This window comes from Sparus aurata, chromosome 6 (genome assembly GCF_900880675.1).
Source record: "Sparus aurata chromosome 6, fSpaAur1.1, whole genome shotgun sequence".
Classification (NCBI taxonomy): Eukaryota; Metazoa; Chordata; class Actinopteri; order Spariformes; family Sparidae; genus Sparus; species Sparus aurata.
In genome coordinates, this window is record NC_044192.1 from 14,756,107 (window position 1) to 14,777,095 (window position 20,989).

The window sequence follows — 20,989 nt, forward strand, 5'->3', positions numbered from 1 at the left end:
CAAGAATTTCTACAAACCTTGATCGATTTATTTGCTGGGTGAATAATAAACTGAGCATTTTAGTTCAACTGTTGAATCATCAAGTAGGATCACACAAAAATCTATTAAAATTTTTCTCCAATATTGAAGAAATGTAACCTTTTGCCCCAATTTATTATTTCATACTTATTTTTAGTTAATAGGTCAAATATAGTTATATCTTAGCAAAACTCTGAGTACATTTAAAATTACCACCAATAACTCTCAGAAATGCACAAATTTGCATACAGCCTGAAGAGAAAGTGTTATCCAAATGGTTTAGAGTAGCAAAATTGTTAAATTGTTAAATATCAACTTAATATGAATGAGAGCAGGGTATAAGAGTGCAAGAGTTTCTAACAAAATAAAGCAACTGCTAAAAGTGACATGAGAGGATGTCAGTAATGCAAAGTTTAACTAAATTAATATAAAGAGATGAAGCTATAAGAGGTACCAGTACCATTGTGTACTGCTGGGGAGGAGAAACTGGCAGGAGAACCTGGGGGCAGGAAGGGCTGGAGTAGGAGACAGGCTGAGAGGGCTGCAGAGATGCCACCGGCTACACCCACCACCAGAAAGAAGGAGGAAATAAAGAGGCAGAGCATAGAGAGATAGAGGAGTGAGCCAGTGAGAGGGAGAGGGTCGGAGGCAGACGGTTAAGAAGGGTATAAAGAGAAATGAAGATATAGGAAAGATGTGGGTTAGAACATAGAGGAAAAGTTGTTAATGAACAGATGGATAGAAATGGAAATTATATTTAGCTTCTTAATATCATCTAAAAGCAATCAAACTGTGCAAAATGAAAGGTAATCACCAGTGAAATGAAAAGAGAAATAGCTGTCATTGTACATGTTGTTATTGACGTTAAGTAACGTCTAATATGTGCCTAAATTTTTACTGACGTGGTTAACGTAAATGAGGGTGGTGGAGGTACTTACCTGAGCAATCATATGGTTGCCCATGGGATGTTGCTGTGGGGTGGGCAGCAGGGCGGTCTGAGGCGGAGCCTGGGGCTGTGGTTGTGGCTGTTGTGATGGGCAGGGAAGTAGGCTACGGCTTGACTGGGAGGCTGCAGGTGGGGGACACACATCAGGACTGACTAGGGGCAGGCCTAGTGATGCACAAGAAGACATGATAGATACATGTAGTTCTGTTAACATTCCAATGAGAGGTCTTTTCCTCTAGTTTAAATGATTTATCGTGATTAATTATAGTAATAAATTAATCCTGTTTTCAACGAAGAAATTGTAAAATGAGCTTGCAATCACAACACCATAAGAGTATGCTCTTTTTTTTTCTTTTTTTTTTACCCAGGATACTAATATTACTTTCAAAGACTAGACATTTGAAACATTTGAAACATTTGAGAGGGTGTCCTGATCCTTGTTAGGATAAAGGTATAGGGTGAAGTGTTAGAGCTACATGGCCCTCCCAACTGAGTTTTTTTTTTTTTGGCATTTAAATGTATTATAGTCCTTTAAGCTTTCTTATGTTAAATTGTTTTGTCTGACTTGTGCAAGAAAGTCACACAATTGGATCAAATTAAGTTTGCATTGACCTCCATTGATCGCATACGACCCAAAACTAATTGAAGTCCAGCAGAAAAGTTGTTACACTTACACAGTTGCACAGATCCATAATGAAAGCCTATAAAGCACCGCTAGTGGTCAGATACTCAAGCAGTGTTTTTTTTTTTTTTTTTTTTTTGGGGACTAAGCCATTACGTTATTGCTATCCTAATTAAATTCTTTAAAAATAACACAAGTGGGTACATGATTGTCTTATAATTAGTGTTGTCTCATATTCAGGCATTATGGTAATATATAATTTTTTTGTCATTATATCTACATTAGCCAACATGACTGGGGGCAACACATTTCTTCTTTATGCTGTTTGCTTTACTTAAAGGGATATTCCGGTGTAAGTTTAATCCATGGTCTAAATCACCGTGAAACTGAGACTCCCTCTCGAGAGATCAAGTTAGCAGACCGCTAATTTACAGAGTTTTATCAACCTCAGAAACGACCGCACGACAACAATACATTGCAGTAAATGGATCCAAATATAAACCGCCACCAAAAAGCCACAAATAATGCTCAGTAGAAATCCAGCTAAGCTAGCGGAGGTTAAATGTCTCTGAATATGTGCTGAGACTCTATTTGTACTGTTGCTGAAGTTTTGTGCTGTTCTGAGCATTATTTGTGGCTTTTTGGTGGCGGTTTATATTTGGGTCCATTGACTTCAATGTATTGTTGTCGTGCAGTCATTTCTAAGGTTGATAAAACTCCGTAAATTAGCGGTCTGCTAACTTGATCTCTCGAGAGGGAGTCTAACACAGTTTCACGGTGTGTTAGACCATGGATTAAACTTACACCAGAATATCCCTTTAACTAGCAATATTTACAATTAATAATAAAAGCGTGTGTTACAACTTAGCTAATGCTAGGCTTAATGATATAAACTAGAAAAACCAACATGGCTTTACTTTTTCCTCCACAGTCCTTACCAGATCGAGATCCTTTACAGCTTCCCTGCGATCCCTTGTTGCTGCCAAGGCTATCCCCTCTGGTAAGGATGGAGATGCCAGAGAAGCTGCTAGCCTTAGTGACAGGCGGCCGGAGGGTGCGGTTGGAGCTGTCTGAGTCGGTGCTGCTCCAGGGCCGTGGCTCCAGGCACTTCATGTCACTGTCTGTGCTGCTTTGACGACTGCTCGATGCTCGGCTGGAGCTCTCACGGTTCCCTCTGAGAGAGGACAGAATGGGGAAGAAGAGAGACACAGAGATGAAATGAAGGGGATAAAATGGGGTTAGGCCAAGAAAAGAAGATGTGACAGGAGAGTTAGGAAGTAACAAGTGAGAGATGTGTACAGAGAGCAGAGTTGAAGATTAAGAAGTTGGGGAGGAAGAAAGACAAAATTGGGGTAGGATGAGGAGTATATAGACAAGGGAAGATGTGCACATAAAAGAATTTGAAGCAGAGAAGAATGTCGGTGTAAACAGAAACAGAAGGATAGTTGAAGACAAAATATGACACGGGGGAGAGCAGAAGATACAGTAAGGTCATCAGAAGGTAATGAGGACACAGTGTGATAGGATTTGGGATGGGGCATTCAACATGGATGCATATTGGCTGGTTTAGTCAAACCACAATAAAGAAAAATCAGGCAACAAACCACCAAACAATATTATTTCCAGTTGTAAACATACGACCACACACATTTCACACACACACACTTTCTCACACACGCACACCCTTTCACACACACACACACACACACACAAATCCATCCACGTACAAAAACATACATGCAGGAAGAAAAGATGCTCCTGACAATCAACACTGGGGGGTGAGAGGATATTACAGTGACACAAGATGAGACAAACATCCATGAATTCAACACACAAACTATCAAAGACTGGACATTCACATGAAAAACTTAACAGAATGAGCACTTGCATACATACATGTTTTACATTTGGATACAGATAAAAAAGGTAACGCATGCCCTTAGAATACATCCTATTAAAGAGAAGAAATGACATGGAAACAAGACACACATACACCTGTACATTAATACCAGATGTACATCAACACTCAGACAGTTAGAGCAGATGTACATCAACACTCAGACTCACACACACTTGTCTACAAAATAACCACTTGCTACCACTGGTTCACCACTATGGTTCTTTAAACTGGATATTGCTGTATACACACTCATTGTGTTGTTGTGATGCTGTCACCCTGGATAAGGGCAGCTGCCGAGAAAACCAACGATCACACTGTAAGCGTAACCACCACTCTGGGGAAACCCTTCCATTACAAGTGAATGGTTGGGTCTGCCATTGACATGTCAGCATTGAGAATGTTATTGTTCCATTTTAAACATGTCTTACTTGGCTAGAACATTTTAATAAAAAATGAAATTCAAACAAGCAAAATTTGCTATACACTCTGCGGTGTGGCATCTAGACCCTGTCCACACCTACACAGGTGTTTCTTGAAAAACAAAGCCTTTTCTCTCAGTTTCTCCTTTTGTAAACATGTAAACAGTGTTTCAGGTCACTGAAAACTGAGCTTTTGGAATATTAATGCCAGGATGAAGATATTCAGTGTTTACATACGAAAAGACAGCAATAGGTTTTTGGAACTGATGACGCAAACGCACACATTATGAATCATTATCGTCAAATGTGAACTCGAAGTTTGTGTTACAATATTTAAGTATTTGAGTTTGCACGGTGACTGAATGGATGTTATACTGATTTTATTGTTATATTTAGAGAGACCAAATGGACATTCAAAATGCAATGGCTGTTTTCCACTTGTACTATGTTATCATCATAATATTTCAATGAAGCATTTGAGTGAAAAAGGAAAGCAAAGGGGAAAAAAAACAACGTAATCAAGCCAGCTTTAAACGCTTGCTTTGCTCCATCTTGTTAGAACTGGAGGAGGGATATGAACTGAATATGTCTGTGCAGACAGAACAAGAGTAAAACATGTAAGGCTGATTGTGGGAATCTCCATGACGAGAACAGGGCTGTGGTACGGGTTGTAAAACCCTACTGATAGTGAGTGGTGTTTGAAGGTGGCTGTGGCTGATAAATATTTCAGAGAGACTGTAATTAATGGAGGATCTATTTTCAGTACTCTCTCTGCACAGCCTATTTAAAAGAAAGGGTGGGTGCTCTGCTATTCTCTGTAAAGGGAGGCGCACACTTGTTCGCTTGGCTCTGCAGACAAAGATGAGAGCAGGAGGAAAAAGAGGAGGAGGGAAACTGCTGCGGATCACATGATATTTCATCTTTCCACACGACAGCGTTCCCCATCATATGCACAAGCAGGGAAGCTGTTGTTGTTATTGTCAGTCTCAGTCTTTATTAGACAGCTCAATTCACACAGAGCTCACAAAAGAGCTTCTTACTTTGGTTCATTTAAATAAGTCTGTGGTTTTACAGCATTAGTTCGACAACATATATTCTGTAAAGGTTTCCAGCTATATATATATATATATATATATATATATATATATATATATATATATATATATATATATATATATATATATATATATATATATATATATATATATATATATATATATATATATTTGTTTGTTTGTTTGTTTGTTTGTTTGTTTGTTTACATGTCCACCTCTAATGGAGTTTCTGCCAGCAGCACTAAATAAGCGATGACAAATAAAAGAACAAATAGCTGCCCAGTAATCGGATGGGCTAAGCATTGACTACAAAAAGTCTTTCACCTACACAGGATAATTATTTATGTGCAGAAAATGGTGGAAAAAGGAGGGCTTCATCTAAAAGCTAATTTTAAAGCCTCTATATGACATGATGTTCACAAGACACAATATACAGTATATTTCCTACTTTTATATAATGAAAATGTAATATTGTTTTCCATTATTGCGCTCTAGAGCTTAAATGATTAGTTGATTGACAGAAAGTGTTTAGCAATCATGTATCATTGTTTTGTGTGGAAATATGGTGGAGAAAGATTCACTAAAGGTCCCCATAATCAGATTCTAACTTAGGGCGTTGTGGTTCAAAATTGGTATCTTTACAGCAGTTTCTTGAAATTAACTGATCATTTCAAGACATTCTTTAAAAAAATTTAAACAAAGGCCAACATTCACAGGTCACAGCTTCTTAAATGTGAATACTTAATGTGACTCTTAGCCCTTTATGATAGTGAATTGCATATCCTTGGGTTTTGATGGCTGGTTGGACCAAAAAAAGGGCAATATAAATTTGTCAACTACGGCTTTGGGATAATGTGATAAACATCTTTTTATTATTGCCTAATATTTCATTGACTGAAATGTTAAAAATAATCAGACGAAACTATTTCTTAGCTGAAGCCTTTTTACACATGATAGCACTATCGATTCTATTCAGTCTCATGTTTCCTCTTCTCTTTCTGACAGCTCAACAGCACCATTGCATGTATGTACTTACGTTTGTAGGTGCTAACTATGCAACAGGTGACATGCTAACAAAAACTACAGGACTAATTCAACCACAAAACAAACAAGTTACTGTGGAAGTGATGCAGTTACTTCATATAAAAAATGTAGTTGACGGTGAATGGGTGGAAGGGTAAGTAGGTCAATCAGTCCCCAGTGAAACCACAAAGCAGCCATGCATGGGCCATGGGAAGCCCCACGGTGCAGTGCTGGAATAGCCATCAATCAGCCGACTACGCCAAGCAAAGATATCAAAACCACGACAAGTCACCACTATCATCACCAAACCACTTTCAAAAAATGGGCATGGCAACACACAAGTCAAAGTCAGCAGCACCCCAATACCTAAAGATCTGCCTCCTCTTTTGAGAGCTAGAGCAGTAGCCCTCAGTGGAAAGTCTGTTGGGGTTAACATTAGGAGAAAATGCTAGGGTTACAGGACTGGATTGGATAACAGGAGGAGGGTTCAGGGGAGGGTGAGATAAGGAGGGGTAGGAGGTGGAGGTAGGCACAGAGTAGAATTTTTACCACTGAGAAGAAAAAAGAAAATGCACAAAAGGCAGAAACTTTGACTGTTGAAAAGCCCACGCTTGCTCTCTAGCGCTCAGGATACATAGTCCTAATTCTTTAACCTCAATGGCCAAGGTGCCTAGGGACGGATACTGACTGTGTAAGCTCATTTATTTCTAGAAAACATTTGATCCACTACATATACATCTTACTCAGAGACAGTGTCCCTCACAATCTAGCATAAAACAACCCTTGAAAATCTGGTCAAGGAGAAAAACACCAGCAAATGCAAATTACTCATTTGCCTGCCAAGAAGTGGGTAAAGAAAATCCGTAAATTCTTTGTCCTTTACAGTCAGCTGTAAAACCTTTTAAGGGGCTACAGTATCAAAAGTGGTCAGATTTGTGCAGAGAATCAATATAGAATAGAAAATGTTTGACATTGCACAGGTCTACAACCCTCTAGCTTCTATACCTGAAACCTAACGAAAAAACTGTGGCTTTAAGGGAAAAGGTCGCAAGGATGTTATCTTTTAAATTGTGCACACTAGAATTTCCTACAGGATGCATTATCTTACCTGTTGTCGTTGATGTATCCATTTTGAGAGGACTGTAAAAAAAAGGAGACCTACACATTATGAAATGCTTCATTCATCCAGGAGTACTTGAGATCAACATTTTCTACTTACAAACCTTTGACAAGTTATAAAATTGAAACTAAAATTAGGTCACTTAAAGGGTGATGACGCTCTCAAGGGATTGTGAAATGGATCTGTGTCAACTTTTTTAAATGATTTTATGTAATTAAATGCTGCATAGATTAACTCCCTCAGGCCTCTAAAAACAAAAAAATCAAATGTATGAGAAGCTTAAAAAAAAAAAAACACAAGTCAAATGGGCTGTACACAACTCACTGACAACCACCCTGTAACAGAGGGTTGCAAGTAGAGATCGCTTTGCATTAACGGGTTGCAAGCAAAACACGTCAGTATCCACTGACTTAAAGGTTAGCTGTTTCACGACGGTTATCGAACAGTAGACAGAAAGATCTAACTCTTGTCTAATCAAGAAAGACCGACTTCTCCCTAGTCATATGAAATAGAGATAACAGCTAATTATAGAGAAATGGATTGGGATTTCATGTTGATCTAACCTCGCAGTGTCTGTTACCCTGTCCAGGTCCAATACTTACTTCTCGCGCAAAGATCCGGTCTCGTACCCGCTGATACTCTTCCTCTCGCTCTTCAATGGACTTACTACGTCGCCCGTCCTGCAGCGGCACACGGATCTAACATTTGGGAAAAACACAATAATGGGAAAAATACTTTAAATCTAACACACAATAAGTGCGACCTACTGTGAATGTAAGTAGCAACAAGTCGCATGATAACAACAGTAGCATGCGAACGGAGAGCAGCTGCCTGCCGTCAAAACAACATAATGGAAACTGTGCAGAATGAGTGGTTCTTGGGGCCGGAATCAGCGTGGGAAGGTTTAACACGACAAACGTGATAGAACACTTGCAGTTTCATTTACAAAGGAATATGACAAATATGTACACGCATTAGGCGCCAAAGAAAAGTGTCCATGCTTAAAACAAACATTGTTAGAAGGAATAAAGAAGTGTGAGAAACATTCCTCAGACAGCAACAAAGAAAGCAAAGTTGATAAAAAATGAAAAACTTTATTATTCCTATTCTGATGGTCAAATTGTTGCTGTGGTTGAAAACACACAAATAAACATTCTGTAGAAGCAAGGTGTTCCTTTTGAAACTGAGAGGAAATGATGCAGTTGTGTGTTTCATAGCTGACAAAGGTCTAAATGTGCATCTTGTGTTATAAGTAAGCCAGACAGCATAGCAGACAAGACGTTAAAAGTACTGCTCCAGGCTAAACAGTTTTATGGCTCACACACAGGGAAATCAGCAGCAATGGTGGAGCTGTCAGATGCATGGCAATTTAAGAACTGATAACTCAGGGACATGCAGTTTAGGGCATATGAATGACTTATTAATTGTCGAGTAGAATCTCAACGTATGTATAAAATGAAAAACTACTATAAAACGTATATAGGAGACCTGAAAAGTCCAATCAGCACAGTATCAAAAAACATATGTCATTGGACTGGGGTCGGGCCTCAGGACAGGATTAAATGGTTTGGACTTAAACAGCCTGAAAAAGGGGACTGAGCGTCCTCAATATTCAGTACCACTCCAAGATTATACAATTTTCTTTCCATTGCCAATTCTTCATCATTGTCAGAATGAAATGTTTCACACCCACCTGCCACTTGTACACTAATCACTGTTCAAACTCTGCATGCTTTTACACATAGTTACCATTGACAAATCCATTATGACTCTCTGTTAATGTCTTCAGCTTTATTTGAAATGATAAAATTTCTTTTTAATTATCAACAAATGGCTGGGTCAAGATGATGCTGATCAAGTCTGGGGACTCACCACTGGAAATTTGTGAGTGTTTGATTAACAGCTTATTCACTATCACAAAAGCCTCCCTCCATCTGATAATACCACTTATCTGAAAAATGCTGAATTAAATGGCTAGTTTTAAGGTCATTAGAAAAGATTAAGTGAAATAAGCCTGCAGCAAAGTTTTTGTTGCTCAATGACTTGCGCAACTGATGGTTGTAAATACAAAAGATGCCTGAATGAGAAAGAGGGACGCATGAGAACAAGTGGCACATGTTTGGACCAATGAATAATTATGATATAGTGAACAAAAATCAGAGCACACAATGCAGCCTACCTGATTATCATCTTTGTCCATGCTGGCATCATCTCGCTTAAGAATGAATTTTTTCTGGAAGTCCATGTTGCGTTCATCCTTGATGTGTTCAGAGAACCGTTGTTCCGGGCTGTAGAGAAAATAGAGGATAAAAGGTATGATTTATGATAGATCAAGTATCAAAATCTTCACAAGTTAATTTGGAAAACTATGGTGGTTAAGCTGCATCTGGCTGGTGTTAAAAATAACAACGCCTCAGCACAAGAACATTCTGCTGCCTTCTGACAAACCACAAAAAAAATGCTATTCCTTATTCTGCGTATGCTATTGCAACATTGGCCTACCACCTTCCTTGTGTTAGCAGGTGAGTCTATGACGCTGCACTGTGACAGCAGACCCTCGTGTACAGCCAGCTTAAGTGTGTGTGAGACACAGCCCATGCTCCATATTATCCATTTGATTTGACATTTGATTCAGATGTTACATGTCGCCTCTGGACTGCTTTCGCTCTCTAATTTAAGTTATTTCAACATTGCAGACATTTTATCCACAGGTTTGCCGGAGTAACATTATGTGCGCATCTGAGTTCTGCCACAAATTGTGCTCCGACGTAAAAAAAAAAAATCTGCCTTGGGTCCATGTTCAAAATTGCAGATCCCCGATCAATGAGATAAATGCCCATATCGGCCCCGATCCTGATCCTGCAGATTGGATTGGGACTTCCAATACAAAACCCCCATTTTTTTCTTTTTTTTTTTTTTTTGAGCAAAGGGAAATTGGAACATTTGTATGCATCACACATTTCAGCCAGGAAATAAATTAAATTGTTGGTGTTTTGTGAGGTAACAGGTGTGTTTCCAAAATAACTACTTCATTAATTTCACACAAATATCATAAAACTTAAATTTAAACAGCTTGTTGGTTACTAAATTAACAAGCTCCTCTCTCTCTGTCTCAAGAGCACACAAAGTGTGATAAGCACAGTGTTTCTGCCAGTCATTGGGTTGTTGTGTTGAGTTGATTTGGAGTACATACATGTAGCTTCTCTGTCTGAGTTTTGGTTTGGGTTGTCAAGTCAAACTGAGAATATGGCTATGGGATTGTTCAGTTACCTTAATGCTGTGATTCCTGTGTTGTCACAGCAAAATCAGCCGTGTGGGTTTGTTAATATGTTTTCCCTTGAGGTTGTTTACACTATTCATGTAGCCTTCTGGATTTAATTAGCATATAATTAACCCTTCCAAAACCCCTATTAATACCACCAAAATTCTGGCATCTGGCAAGTCAGAAGGAAGTAAAGCATTTCTTTAATTGTTACTTTGTGTCTGAGTAATCCATACATGCATATCTATATAAAGATTGGAAAAAAAGTATTTCTATATCATGTTACGTGTGACTTTAAGACTGCAGCCACTGTCTAGATACAAGGTCGGAGACTACACTCACATGCGTGTGTTGCCCGTTTTGTTGATTATGACCGCCTTGCCCGTCTGATCCACATTGTGGTCCATGCCGAAGTAGGCAGCCACGCGGTGCAGCAGCATACGGTGATAAGAAGTCATCTGAGGAAACTTCTTATACTGGTTACTGCATGCGACACAAAGTACAAAGTTGTAAGTATGTATCTATCATTTCAACAAGTTTTTCACAAATATTTTTGAAATCATAATAATAAGTCCAACATCACTATTTTGGTAACAGTGGAACACAGAGTCCTAGCCAGAAATACTGTCAGCCTAAACTTGTCCCATTATATCAACTACAACCTGCCATATTTGTCTCATTAGCTCAGCAATCTATAAATAAGAAGGAATGGATGTGGGAGCGCTAAATTTAAATACAAGAGAGTGGTTATGAAGGATGTGGCTTACTTGTCGTCATTAATGAACTCCAGGATATCTTGTTCTAGTTTGAGCAGCATCATTCGATCCCTGCTGGGCCAAAAGGGGGGGGGGGGGGGGGGGGAGAGAGAGAGAGAGAGAGATCAGAGGTGGGAGCGGCTCAGTGACTAGAGTGCAGTGAGCATACCAACTACAGATCAAAAAGCATGACGCATGGCAACACATACTTCCAATAATTTTGTATCACTTGCATTACAATCACGATCTCTTGGAAATTCTTTTCTTTTTCAAACTGCATTTTCATCAGTGCTTCTTTCAGCAACTTTATGCAATCATGTTGCTCTTTTTTTAAAGGGACATGTTTATTATTGAGGTTTATTTATTTCAAATCAACAAATCACATACCAACTCTTGCAGAGGATTAAGAACTTAAAATTAGATTTTGCCGATAATATTACCCAGCAGCAACTGCAGGAAACCTCACACTGATGTAATATTAGACCTGAAAGTTTGTATCTTTTACTTTAAGAACAGGCAAGTATCGAAGTAGTCAGTGTGTGTTGAAATTCATATTTCACACCGTCAAAGCAACAAGCAGACCATTTAGCTTTATGTAACTTGAGAGATGAAGGTGCAAGTGCTTTTTGTGCCAGTTTGTCTTTATAAATCTGTTAAAAGTATTTACCTAATGAGCTAATTAATACAAGAACAGATGTAAGATACTAGATTTAAGATGATCAAAAAACTGACAACTTAAACTTTGTCAAAAAATAAATATCTTCCATGTCTAAACAAATATGTAAATGACAAATCTCTTTCCATATTTTTTCATGTTTTTGTTAATATTCAGTTCCTATCATAGCTGTGAATATGATTGAACCTTTGATGGTAATTTCATACCTGGGATTGTTTTTCAGTGTGTTGACCAGAAACTCATGAACATCGATGCCCGTCGAGTCAGTATATTCCTGACTGGAGTCTAGCAGAAAGGGAAAAAAAGATAAACAGACAGGCATGAGAAAGAAAAGGTTTAGAGATTGGGTGGAAAAAGAGAGTGACACTTCTGTAAAGCGCAGGGGAGATTGAAAGAGTAAAGTCAGAATGCTAATGCCAAACTTGGCTCCTAAAATGGCACCGAAACACACCAGCAACGACAATCCAGGTTTTTCAGAGAGGATAAATATAGGAAGCAGGTAGCATGAGACACCAGCTCGCTGTTCTTCTTTGCTTTCACACATAGGCACACACAAAAACACTCTGCAGGGGATCATTTTCCACAGTTTTCCACTACACTAGACAGTTGGCCAAGCCATTTCATCTCTGCTGCTCTCAGAGTCTAATGAAGCCTGAGGGCTTCTGCAGAGAGAGAGGGAGTAAGGTAGGTAATTAAAAAAAGAAGAGGGAGGGATCCCATTATCTTCTGGAGAAATTAGCTCGACATCATATTAGTTTGGGTATTAATAATGCAGTGGACATCTTATTTACATGTAGCAGTTATGACATGTCAAAAACCTTTGCCCTGGCATTCATTGTATTTGTGAAGGAAGAATGATTATAATAAAAACTGAACTTATTGTCACATATTTGACCAAGCTTTTAATCTTGTGTAAGAATAAGCAGGACACCAGAATTGACGTTAAAGGTTTGTGGAAGAGACGCTGTTTAAGATCTCTTGTACCTGTGTCGCCAGCAAGGTACAAAATGCATTTAAGTTACAAAGTTGCATCTTACCACGTGACAACATCTTCCGCGGAGTCTTGTCCTTCTTCTCCTTCTCTTCATTTTCATACTCGTCCTTTGAGGACTTCTCCTCTTCCTTGTCTGATGGACAGCTTATGTGAAGCTGGATGATATCCTAGGACAAAAATCCATCGCCATTAGAAAAGATGGTCACATTTTTTATCCAAATTTTGTTTAGTCTGGTAAGCATTGTTAATACGACACAAACTGCAGAGGCATACAAAGAATTGCAGGCTAGAGTATGGACTAGGACTAGGACTAGGAATAGGGTTAGGGTGAGGGGTTAGAGGCAGGAACAGTACCGATTCTGGAGGTCCATCATTGGAGAACGGACCAGAGGACTCCTCACACACTGCCAGACTCCGTACCAGCTTCAGTTTGGCATTAGACTGAAACAGAATCATACAAATATTACCTGTAAGGCTAGTTGTGTTTGTTTTTAGGGACTTTCACTGAAAAGTGTAGCTGTTTTAAATGTAGCAGATCATATTAAACTGTTCTCTATTCCAATTTTATTTATAACATTCACCCAAAATTCATGCTCTGTGATAACACTGATTATTGTGGTTTATAGTGAGCAAGTTCCTCCTGCAACAAACGAAGCTCAAAAACAACTGCCAGTTATATGAAATAAGGTGCAAAGGGGAAGAATTGTGGTACTGTAAGTTAGTTAGTACCTTCAAATGAAAAATGGTGAACTGTCATTAGAAGCCATTTAAAAATGTTTTTTGTCATACTGATTTATTTTTTTAATCAAGGCAATACAAGCTTGAAATGACAATAAAGAACCGTGATCATCTGTGAGAACTGAGCGTTACAATCAACCCAATGTCCTACAATGTGTGGCGATGTGTATAACAGCAAGTTTTCTTACACTCTATTATTTTCGAAGAGACAGTCCTCTCTACTTAAATTCAACTGTTTTTGAACAATAACTGATAAGAGAGTTGCCCGTAGTAAAACATGGAGAACACGCGGAGGTTTAATCCAACATAGTTGGTTAAGGGCACTTGTCTCTAAAACCAAGAGGGAAATTAGACATATTATCAAATTTAAAGAATGTTTTCACTGTGATAACACCAAGGGGATTTAATCCCTTCTATAGGACGTATAATGAGCAGATTAAGCATGAGATTTTAAGTTAAGCATGGGAGTTCAGCCACTCCCAAAAAACACCATGATAGGGTTGAACTATGTTCCAACACAACCGACTATTGCCTCAACATCCTTTAAGACACAAATAGGCCTTTAAACAACACACACTGTTAGTGTTTCCGTCATTTAAGGTGAGGTGACATTAACTTCAGACAATAACCAATGAGCTGATGTAGTGGTGTTTATATTTCATACACTCACAATATTAACAAGTATTACAATATTTGTTATTCTAACAATGACTATTTCCAAACGTTTAAGTTATAAAGTATAATAATAGATCAAAATAATAATTCTATTAAAATATTAAGGCTTGGTTGGCAAGAAACCCAAACAGTCTACAGTCTCATATGTGACCGTTACAGCTCATTATGTCAGCAGTTAATGGAAGCTAATGTCCTACGTACTTCAGACGAAAGCTATGGATGATAGCCACACAAGCACAAATATGTGTGAGTTTCTCAAAGCAATGGCAGACGAGTGGGGAATAGAGAAACACGCCCTGGTTCTCGTCACCAACAATGCTTCTAATATGAGTCCGGCTGCTGTGCTTGGCAGCTTTCTTTTAACAGTGAAATACTACATTTAAAACTAATTAGAAGATAATAATTTTGATATTACAGTTACACTATACAATATTGAAGGTGCTGTGAGGTGTTACTCAAAAGATAAGTAAAATAATTCAGCAGCTGACTGATGTTAAATGGAAGATCAATAATCGTTAATAATTGAAAATGGAATCGATAATCGATTTGTAATCGAATCGAGACTTCAATAATCGGAATCGAATCGAATTGGGACATTGGGCCGATTAACCACCCCTACTGTCTATATACACAAACCATCTCAAAGAGGGTCTGGAAGAAAACGCAGAACACAGTTTGCTCAGTGGAAATGAGAGTATCTTGGCGTGAGAGATGAGACCGACTGGAATCTTAAGCAATTGAGTTATTTGAATTTACAAATACAAATGTATCGTCTTTAACTCGTTACAGTCTTTATCCACTGTCTGAAGTATATTCTCCCATTTCATAGCCTTACTGAGGTCCCTCATATCCCATGAGTGGGTTCAAAGTAGGCGGGTTAAAGGTTGTAAGCCAATGATGAGGAGAAGGTAGTCTACAGTGACGGAGAGGATTAGAACGTTAATAACGGAAGGTCAAATTATATAACAAACCAGCAGTGGGTTATTTCAGGGAGCAGGATTATGAAGTTTTATGGGTGACTTTAGGAGAGATGAGCATTCATCTTTTTGAAGTTGGAAACCCCCCCCCCCCAAAAAATCAAATCAGTGAGCACATGTCACTTACCTTGGCCCTTTTCCTGCCATGGCTGTGATTAGGAGCCCGTTTCTGCAAGAGAAATGTACTATTTTACCTATTCATAAAAAAAGATGCAAAATACAGCTTCAAGACATTTGGAAAGATATTTGGAAACATTTTCCAGTTTTCCAAGCTCACGTTGTACGACTGAATATTAAAACATTTGTAACATTGTTAAGTGACAACACTGAATTTGTATGACATGAAGAGAATGTTATAGATTAAAATATTTCAAGGGTATAAATGAAATCTTGCTATTGTAGTATAGTTATGTAGATTTGCAAAACCTACCTGCTCAGACCAGTGCTGTTCTGAGTGGAACAGGGGTGAAGATTTCTAAACTTTAAAAGTATTTTTCTGTTAGATAAACCTGATTTCTTAACTGCAAAAGGGCTTTTAAAAAAATATGCTCCTTTGTCAGATTTATTACTGTGACAGCAACACGGTGAGTTGATAGGGATTCCTCTAGCAGTGTGTCCTTGTATCCAGTATAACTAAATCCAAAATATGCTTAAAACCGAAACTAAAATACAACCAAATAAGCCAGTTTCTATTTAAATGGCTGGGTGCAAAATTCAGACACATATGCCAGATAGGGGAAAAAAAGGTGTAGGCGCGCAGGTTGTCGAGTGGTTAGAGCGCATGCCACATATGTAGCTGACCCCAGTTCGATTCCGGCCGGAGGTCCTTTGCTGCATGTCACATCCCCCTCTCTCTCCCGTATTTCTCTGTCTACTGTTTAATAAAGGTGTCTATGCTGGAAAAAAATATAAAAAAAAAAAAGAAAAAAAAAAGGTGTGCATTTATTACGATTGAGCCTATAGTCTCTTAAACAATTAAAATATGGTAATCTTGGCCAAAGAAAATGTGGTAAAGAGAAGCAAGTAACATTATTATGGACCAGCTGTACACATATGGTTTATTGCCACTTCTTCCCACCTGTGCATCCTGTGGGGAGCTATCCTCTGGCTCCAGGCCCTCTCCTGTCCCTTCCTTGGTGCCCTGTGGTTGAGGGGAGGTCTTGCCTCGGCTGCAGGGCTCAATGAGTGGCCCACTCTCTCCCTCCTGCTGGATGTCTGTTGTCAGACTCACTGACATCTTCTTAGGGGAGGGGGAGAGGGTGGGAGTTGGGGAGGGGGTTGGGTGGAGAACCCAGGAGTGGCTGAGAGAAAGCGAGCAGGAGAAAAGAGAAAAATTCAGGCTCTGACAGTTCTAAAACAACAAAAGGCTGTACAATTTTGATAAATGAATGACCACAGAGAACGAGGCATACAGTATATGTGAGTTAGTGTGCTACTATACTACCTACCTGTAGGTGGTACCAGATCTGTGCTGGACTCTGTACAGCGAGTCTGGATAGGAACCAAGCACAGGAAGATGAAGGGGACCCACTAAGGTAGTGTACTGGGCCGGGCTGCAGCAGGAGGCGAAGCGCAGTCCATAGCAAGCCTTAGCTTTCGGGGTGGGGCTGTGATAACAAAACACACAGATGAAAAAAAACAACTTCTAAAACTATGTGAAATATGACTGATTTACTGAGTTTAATCACTGATCTCCTCTACTGGTTTGTTGATTTACTCGGTTCAGCCTCATTTTGGGGAAGAAAAACATTTATCTGGGTTTTTTTCTAAGACTAACGTCTTAATTTGTCAAACAGTGACCATCCAGTCTGACATATTGACAGCAGGTTGGTGTACGTACCTGAAAACAGGAAAGGCGTTAATCATTTTTGCTCCTAAGCCAGAACTTTCTCATTTTATTTATGAGAATCAATTTAAATTTTCATTCAAAAGTTCAATTTTGTTCTTTTAAAATCACAAGCCAACAAAAACAGTCAAGTTAAGTTTTCCAGTAATGGTCACAAACTCACTTTTAAAGAAACATCTTTAGTGGCACAATATGACAAAAATATCAACATGCACAACAAAAAAAGGCTGCTTTATTTACAACGTTCAGGTGAACTGAAGAAGTAAAAGCTATCAAGCCAGAAAGAGGGGAGGGGCACACTACCTCAGCGGTCACTGGGGCCTCTCTCTTTTCTCTCCCTCCGGCTCAGTGCAGCAGCATGGTCTGTCCTCCAGTCAGGAGCCCTGTACACCAAGAGCAGAAGAGGAAGACACGGATGACGTCATTGTTTCACACACTCAGTGACTCATCGCTGCTGCTGCTGCTGCTGCTGCTGCCGATTGAAGCAGGGAGGGGGACAAAGCAGCAGAGAGCCAAGAGCACACTGCCACACAAGGCTTATAAATGAAAACCTCGAGTTTAGTTAATCTTCTCAAACCTGCCATATTGTTCTTTATTTGACTTTGTCACAGTTTGATATACTTGTTTTTCACAGTGTGGCCATCATCTTTATGAATGGGAAATGTGCTTTTTCTGTCAAGGACCAAAAATCGAACTAGCAGCAATATGTCAGAGATAGGCAGTTCATTTGGCAACCTGTGAAGTACAGTGAATGTTACTGCCCTTGCAGCTGGAGGTCCGGTGCCAATTACAGTTGCAATTATCTAGCAAAGTACAATGAGTCATTATGAACTGTCCTGTGATGTTTCCCCTCAGATTTGAGGTGTTTTCCTGCTTTATTTGCTTGCACAAAGAATCACTGAAATAAGCCAATGAAGTGCAACTCTCACACTGCCATTTCAGCATAGAATTAAGAATACAATGAAGGACTGAAATAGATAATAGTCATCATCTGTCTGACCAGCTTTGGTCGAACATACAACATAAACACACATCCACGTTTCCCATTTAAAACCCATTTAAGTATCTCACAGCTGCAACCTCATCTTTATTAAACTTCCACCAATCACAAAACCCGTTTAGAATAAGGCAACAAAAATAGTTATAAAACAACATTTGTGATAAACATATTCTTCTATGTTGGCCTTGTTTACATACTGTAAATTACATCACTAAACCCATTTTCACAGCATGGAAAAACATGACAGAATCACAAACAGCTTTGGGGTGAATCCTGGCTTTGAAGTAGTAACTCTGATGTCTTAGGCAATACACCCATACAGAGACAGACAACACAAATGAATAGCAATCCATCTGACCTACAAGCCTATATCTTCTGGAACCACAGGGTCAACAGCAGCATATGTTAAAAGTGCTTGTTGAAAGAAAGATGAAAAGTATGCATTAAATCCCATATGCATACATGTGCGCAAACAAGGATAAATTCAGGCATCAGAAGTGTGACGGCCAGATTGTATGTATGCAGCATTGATGAGTGCAATTCATGCATGTCCCTGTTTGTACCTCTGTGCTGTACTGTGCTGTGCTGTGCTGCAGGATAGATGAGATGAGTGAACAAACGAGGCAGGGATTCCCAGTGAGGGGAAAACCCAAGCAATGCAACAGCAAAGGCGTCATCAGCATCAGCAGCATTACACCACATCACTGACCAAGACACCCACATGCCCCAACCCCGCACTGCTTACACAAGCCTGCCACACAGCAGCATAGAAAAAAGCCACACTATCTACTGTGGGTAGATACAACTGCCTGCCACAGTCTCTTCGAAATAATCTCCTCCCTTTGCTCGCTTACACACACAGTGCATTCTCAGGCAAAAAGAATGAATGGTTTTGGATTAGAAAGCAAAGATAATCATTCATCTCGAGTGTCAGTCTCATGGCTGACTGAACTATCCTAGCGTAATAGCAGGGAGGGGCTGCAGGACAAATTGTGAATCGGAGCCAGGGTGCCGATGAATAAACCAGCTTTACCTTTCTTTCCTCCGCCACCCATTTCTCCCAGCTCTCGCCTCAACACTCCCCCCCACCCCCCGCCCGCCCGCGCTTTCCTCGACACACACACACACACACACTCAAACCAGCCCACAGGGTTGCCAAGGAGATAGTAACGTCATTCTCAACTGCTGCCATTTGTGTTGAGCGAGTACAAGTGAAAAGGGCAGGGAGATGAGTGATATTAAAAATAAATATGTGGATTGCAGCGCGCACAGACTGAGAGGGAAAGACAGAAGCAGAGAAATTAAGACAGGATGAAAAGAAAAAGAGACCAGGATGTGCTACTGCTGGCGTTCCAATATCTACCAAGATCAGGCAATCATAGACTGTGATAAAAGCAAGAATGGGGGATCCCAGTTCTTTGGCTGATTGGTTATCAAGAGGTAGAAAGTCAAATATGCGTTGCTGAACTGATGACGCCTCAAAGATAAGTATTAAAACATCTTCAAAGGCAACTGGACTAATTAGTAGTATCGTTTTTTTTATCAACTACCATTATCATGCAAACAGCAATATAACATTAAAAACTAATAATATTTAGGTTGATACCATTTTTTTCAGTATTTGCCCTGAAAAGAATGGTGATGTTGAAAAAGGTTGATCCCTCGTCCATGTACTCTAAATCACCTCATAAATGGTCAGTTCAAACTAATTCATACAAGTGTTTACTCCAGGAGACCTCATGTATGACACTTGAAATAAAAAAGATGGCAATGTTGTGTTGTGAAGCAGTGACAGTGTATGCATCAACCATAACTGAGTAGATGAGGAAACGCAGTAGCATGTACAGGTCACCATAGTTATGTGTTTTGCAGCCCCATTACCATTTCTGCCACTGTAACTAGTACTGATAAAGAACATCCTTATTCTTATGTAGTGGTGCATAAAGTGTTATCTGGGCATAAGAACCAGTGTGTCATAATACAGGCTGCACACTGCAGACTCAACATCTACAATACCAGCTGCAGCAGCACAATCTCTGCCTGCCGTGTCCCAGTTCAGTCAGTGTGTCGGTCGGCCTGATGTTGGCACCCTTCTGCCAACTGTTTGCGTCATCACATGTGGCTGCAGCCATGCAGCAAGGCAGCTGATTCACACAGGACTCTGGGCCAGCAACGTCATAGTTATCCACATAATGCTGGCCTCATAAAACCACATCAACGGGGTGTTGTGATACAACATGACAGGGATGATTTCATTAGGCATAACCCATTCACTATTTTGAGAATTGCTTGATCATTACCATTTCTTACAAAAGACAACCTGTATATTTTTCTAAGCTTTGTATGAACTAATCTCACAATAGCACTGTATTAATTCAATGCTATATAAATGTAGGGAGATTAACACCACCCACAAAAAAATCCCATCATCTTCATCGGTCATGATGCAGTGTAGGGCACCCTGACCCACTTCACACACATTACTGCCCTTGTAGGTTCTTACAAGGGCCCTCCTTGATGACATGTAACCAGCAGAGACACCCAGGTCAAACACTGCCCTGCCCACTGTGTCAGGTTACCAAACTAAAGACTGCCTGTGTGTGTGTGTGTGTGTGTGTGTGTGTGTGTGTGTGTCAGTGAGTGAAAGAGACAGAGAGAGCTATCTGTCTGGTCAACACTGTGCATATGTGTGTGTATGTGTTCACGTTTCTGTTAAGGTTCATAGAATGTATATCACCACTTCAGACAGCAGTGTGGCTAGACTACATATTTCAAGCAGGTATGAGCTCACTGTCAAATTTAGCTGCTCTGGGTCAAGCAGGGTCAGGGTCTCAGCAATAGTTTGCATCGGGGCAGGCCAAAGAATTGAGAGAAATTCTACTGCATGGTAGCTATTTAAAATGGAAAGCTTGTCTGTATCAAGTCTTTCAACTGTTTGATTTATTAGATAACTATCAGGTGAA

At 39.6% G+C, this 20,989-nt stretch overlaps 1 protein-coding gene across 18 annotated transcripts in view; it reads right to left on the reverse strand.

The window, feature by feature from the left end:
- Positions 1-20,989, reverse strand: part of r3hdm2 (R3H domain containing 2) — a 59,149-nt gene that overhangs the window by 17,720 nt on the left and 20,440 nt on the right. For 5 of the 18 annotated variants that reach the window (XM_030419767.1, XM_030419768.1, XM_030419769.1 and 2 more), the window contains 16 exons: positions 17,330-17,409; positions 16,629-16,787; positions 16,259-16,481; positions 15,308-15,349; positions 13,145-13,231; positions 12,834-12,957; positions 12,003-12,081; positions 11,133-11,192; positions 10,708-10,848; positions 9,283-9,391; positions 7,706-7,801; positions 7,092-7,141; positions 6,350-6,403; positions 2,525-2,760; positions 957-1,129; positions 479-577 (listed from right to left, as the gene is read on the reverse strand). In XM_030419767.1, coding sequence (XP_030275627.1) covers positions 479-577; positions 957-1,129; positions 2,525-2,760; positions 6,350-6,403; positions 7,092-7,141; positions 7,706-7,801; positions 9,283-9,391; positions 10,708-10,848; positions 11,133-11,192; positions 12,003-12,081; positions 12,834-12,957; positions 13,145-13,231; positions 15,308-15,349; positions 16,259-16,417 — 1,509 coding nt within the window. In that variant the 5' untranslated portion in view covers positions 16,418-16,481; positions 16,629-16,787; positions 17,330-17,409. The remainder of the gene's footprint in view (positions 1-478; positions 578-956; positions 1,130-2,524; positions 2,761-6,349; positions 6,404-7,091; positions 7,142-7,705; positions 7,802-9,282; positions 9,392-10,707; positions 10,849-11,132; positions 11,193-12,002; positions 12,082-12,833; positions 12,958-13,144; positions 13,232-15,307; positions 15,350-16,258; positions 16,482-16,628; positions 16,788-17,329; positions 17,410-20,989) is intronic. The other 13 variants (XM_030419773.1, XM_030419774.1, XM_030419778.1 and 10 more) reach the window with 9 other exon arrangements.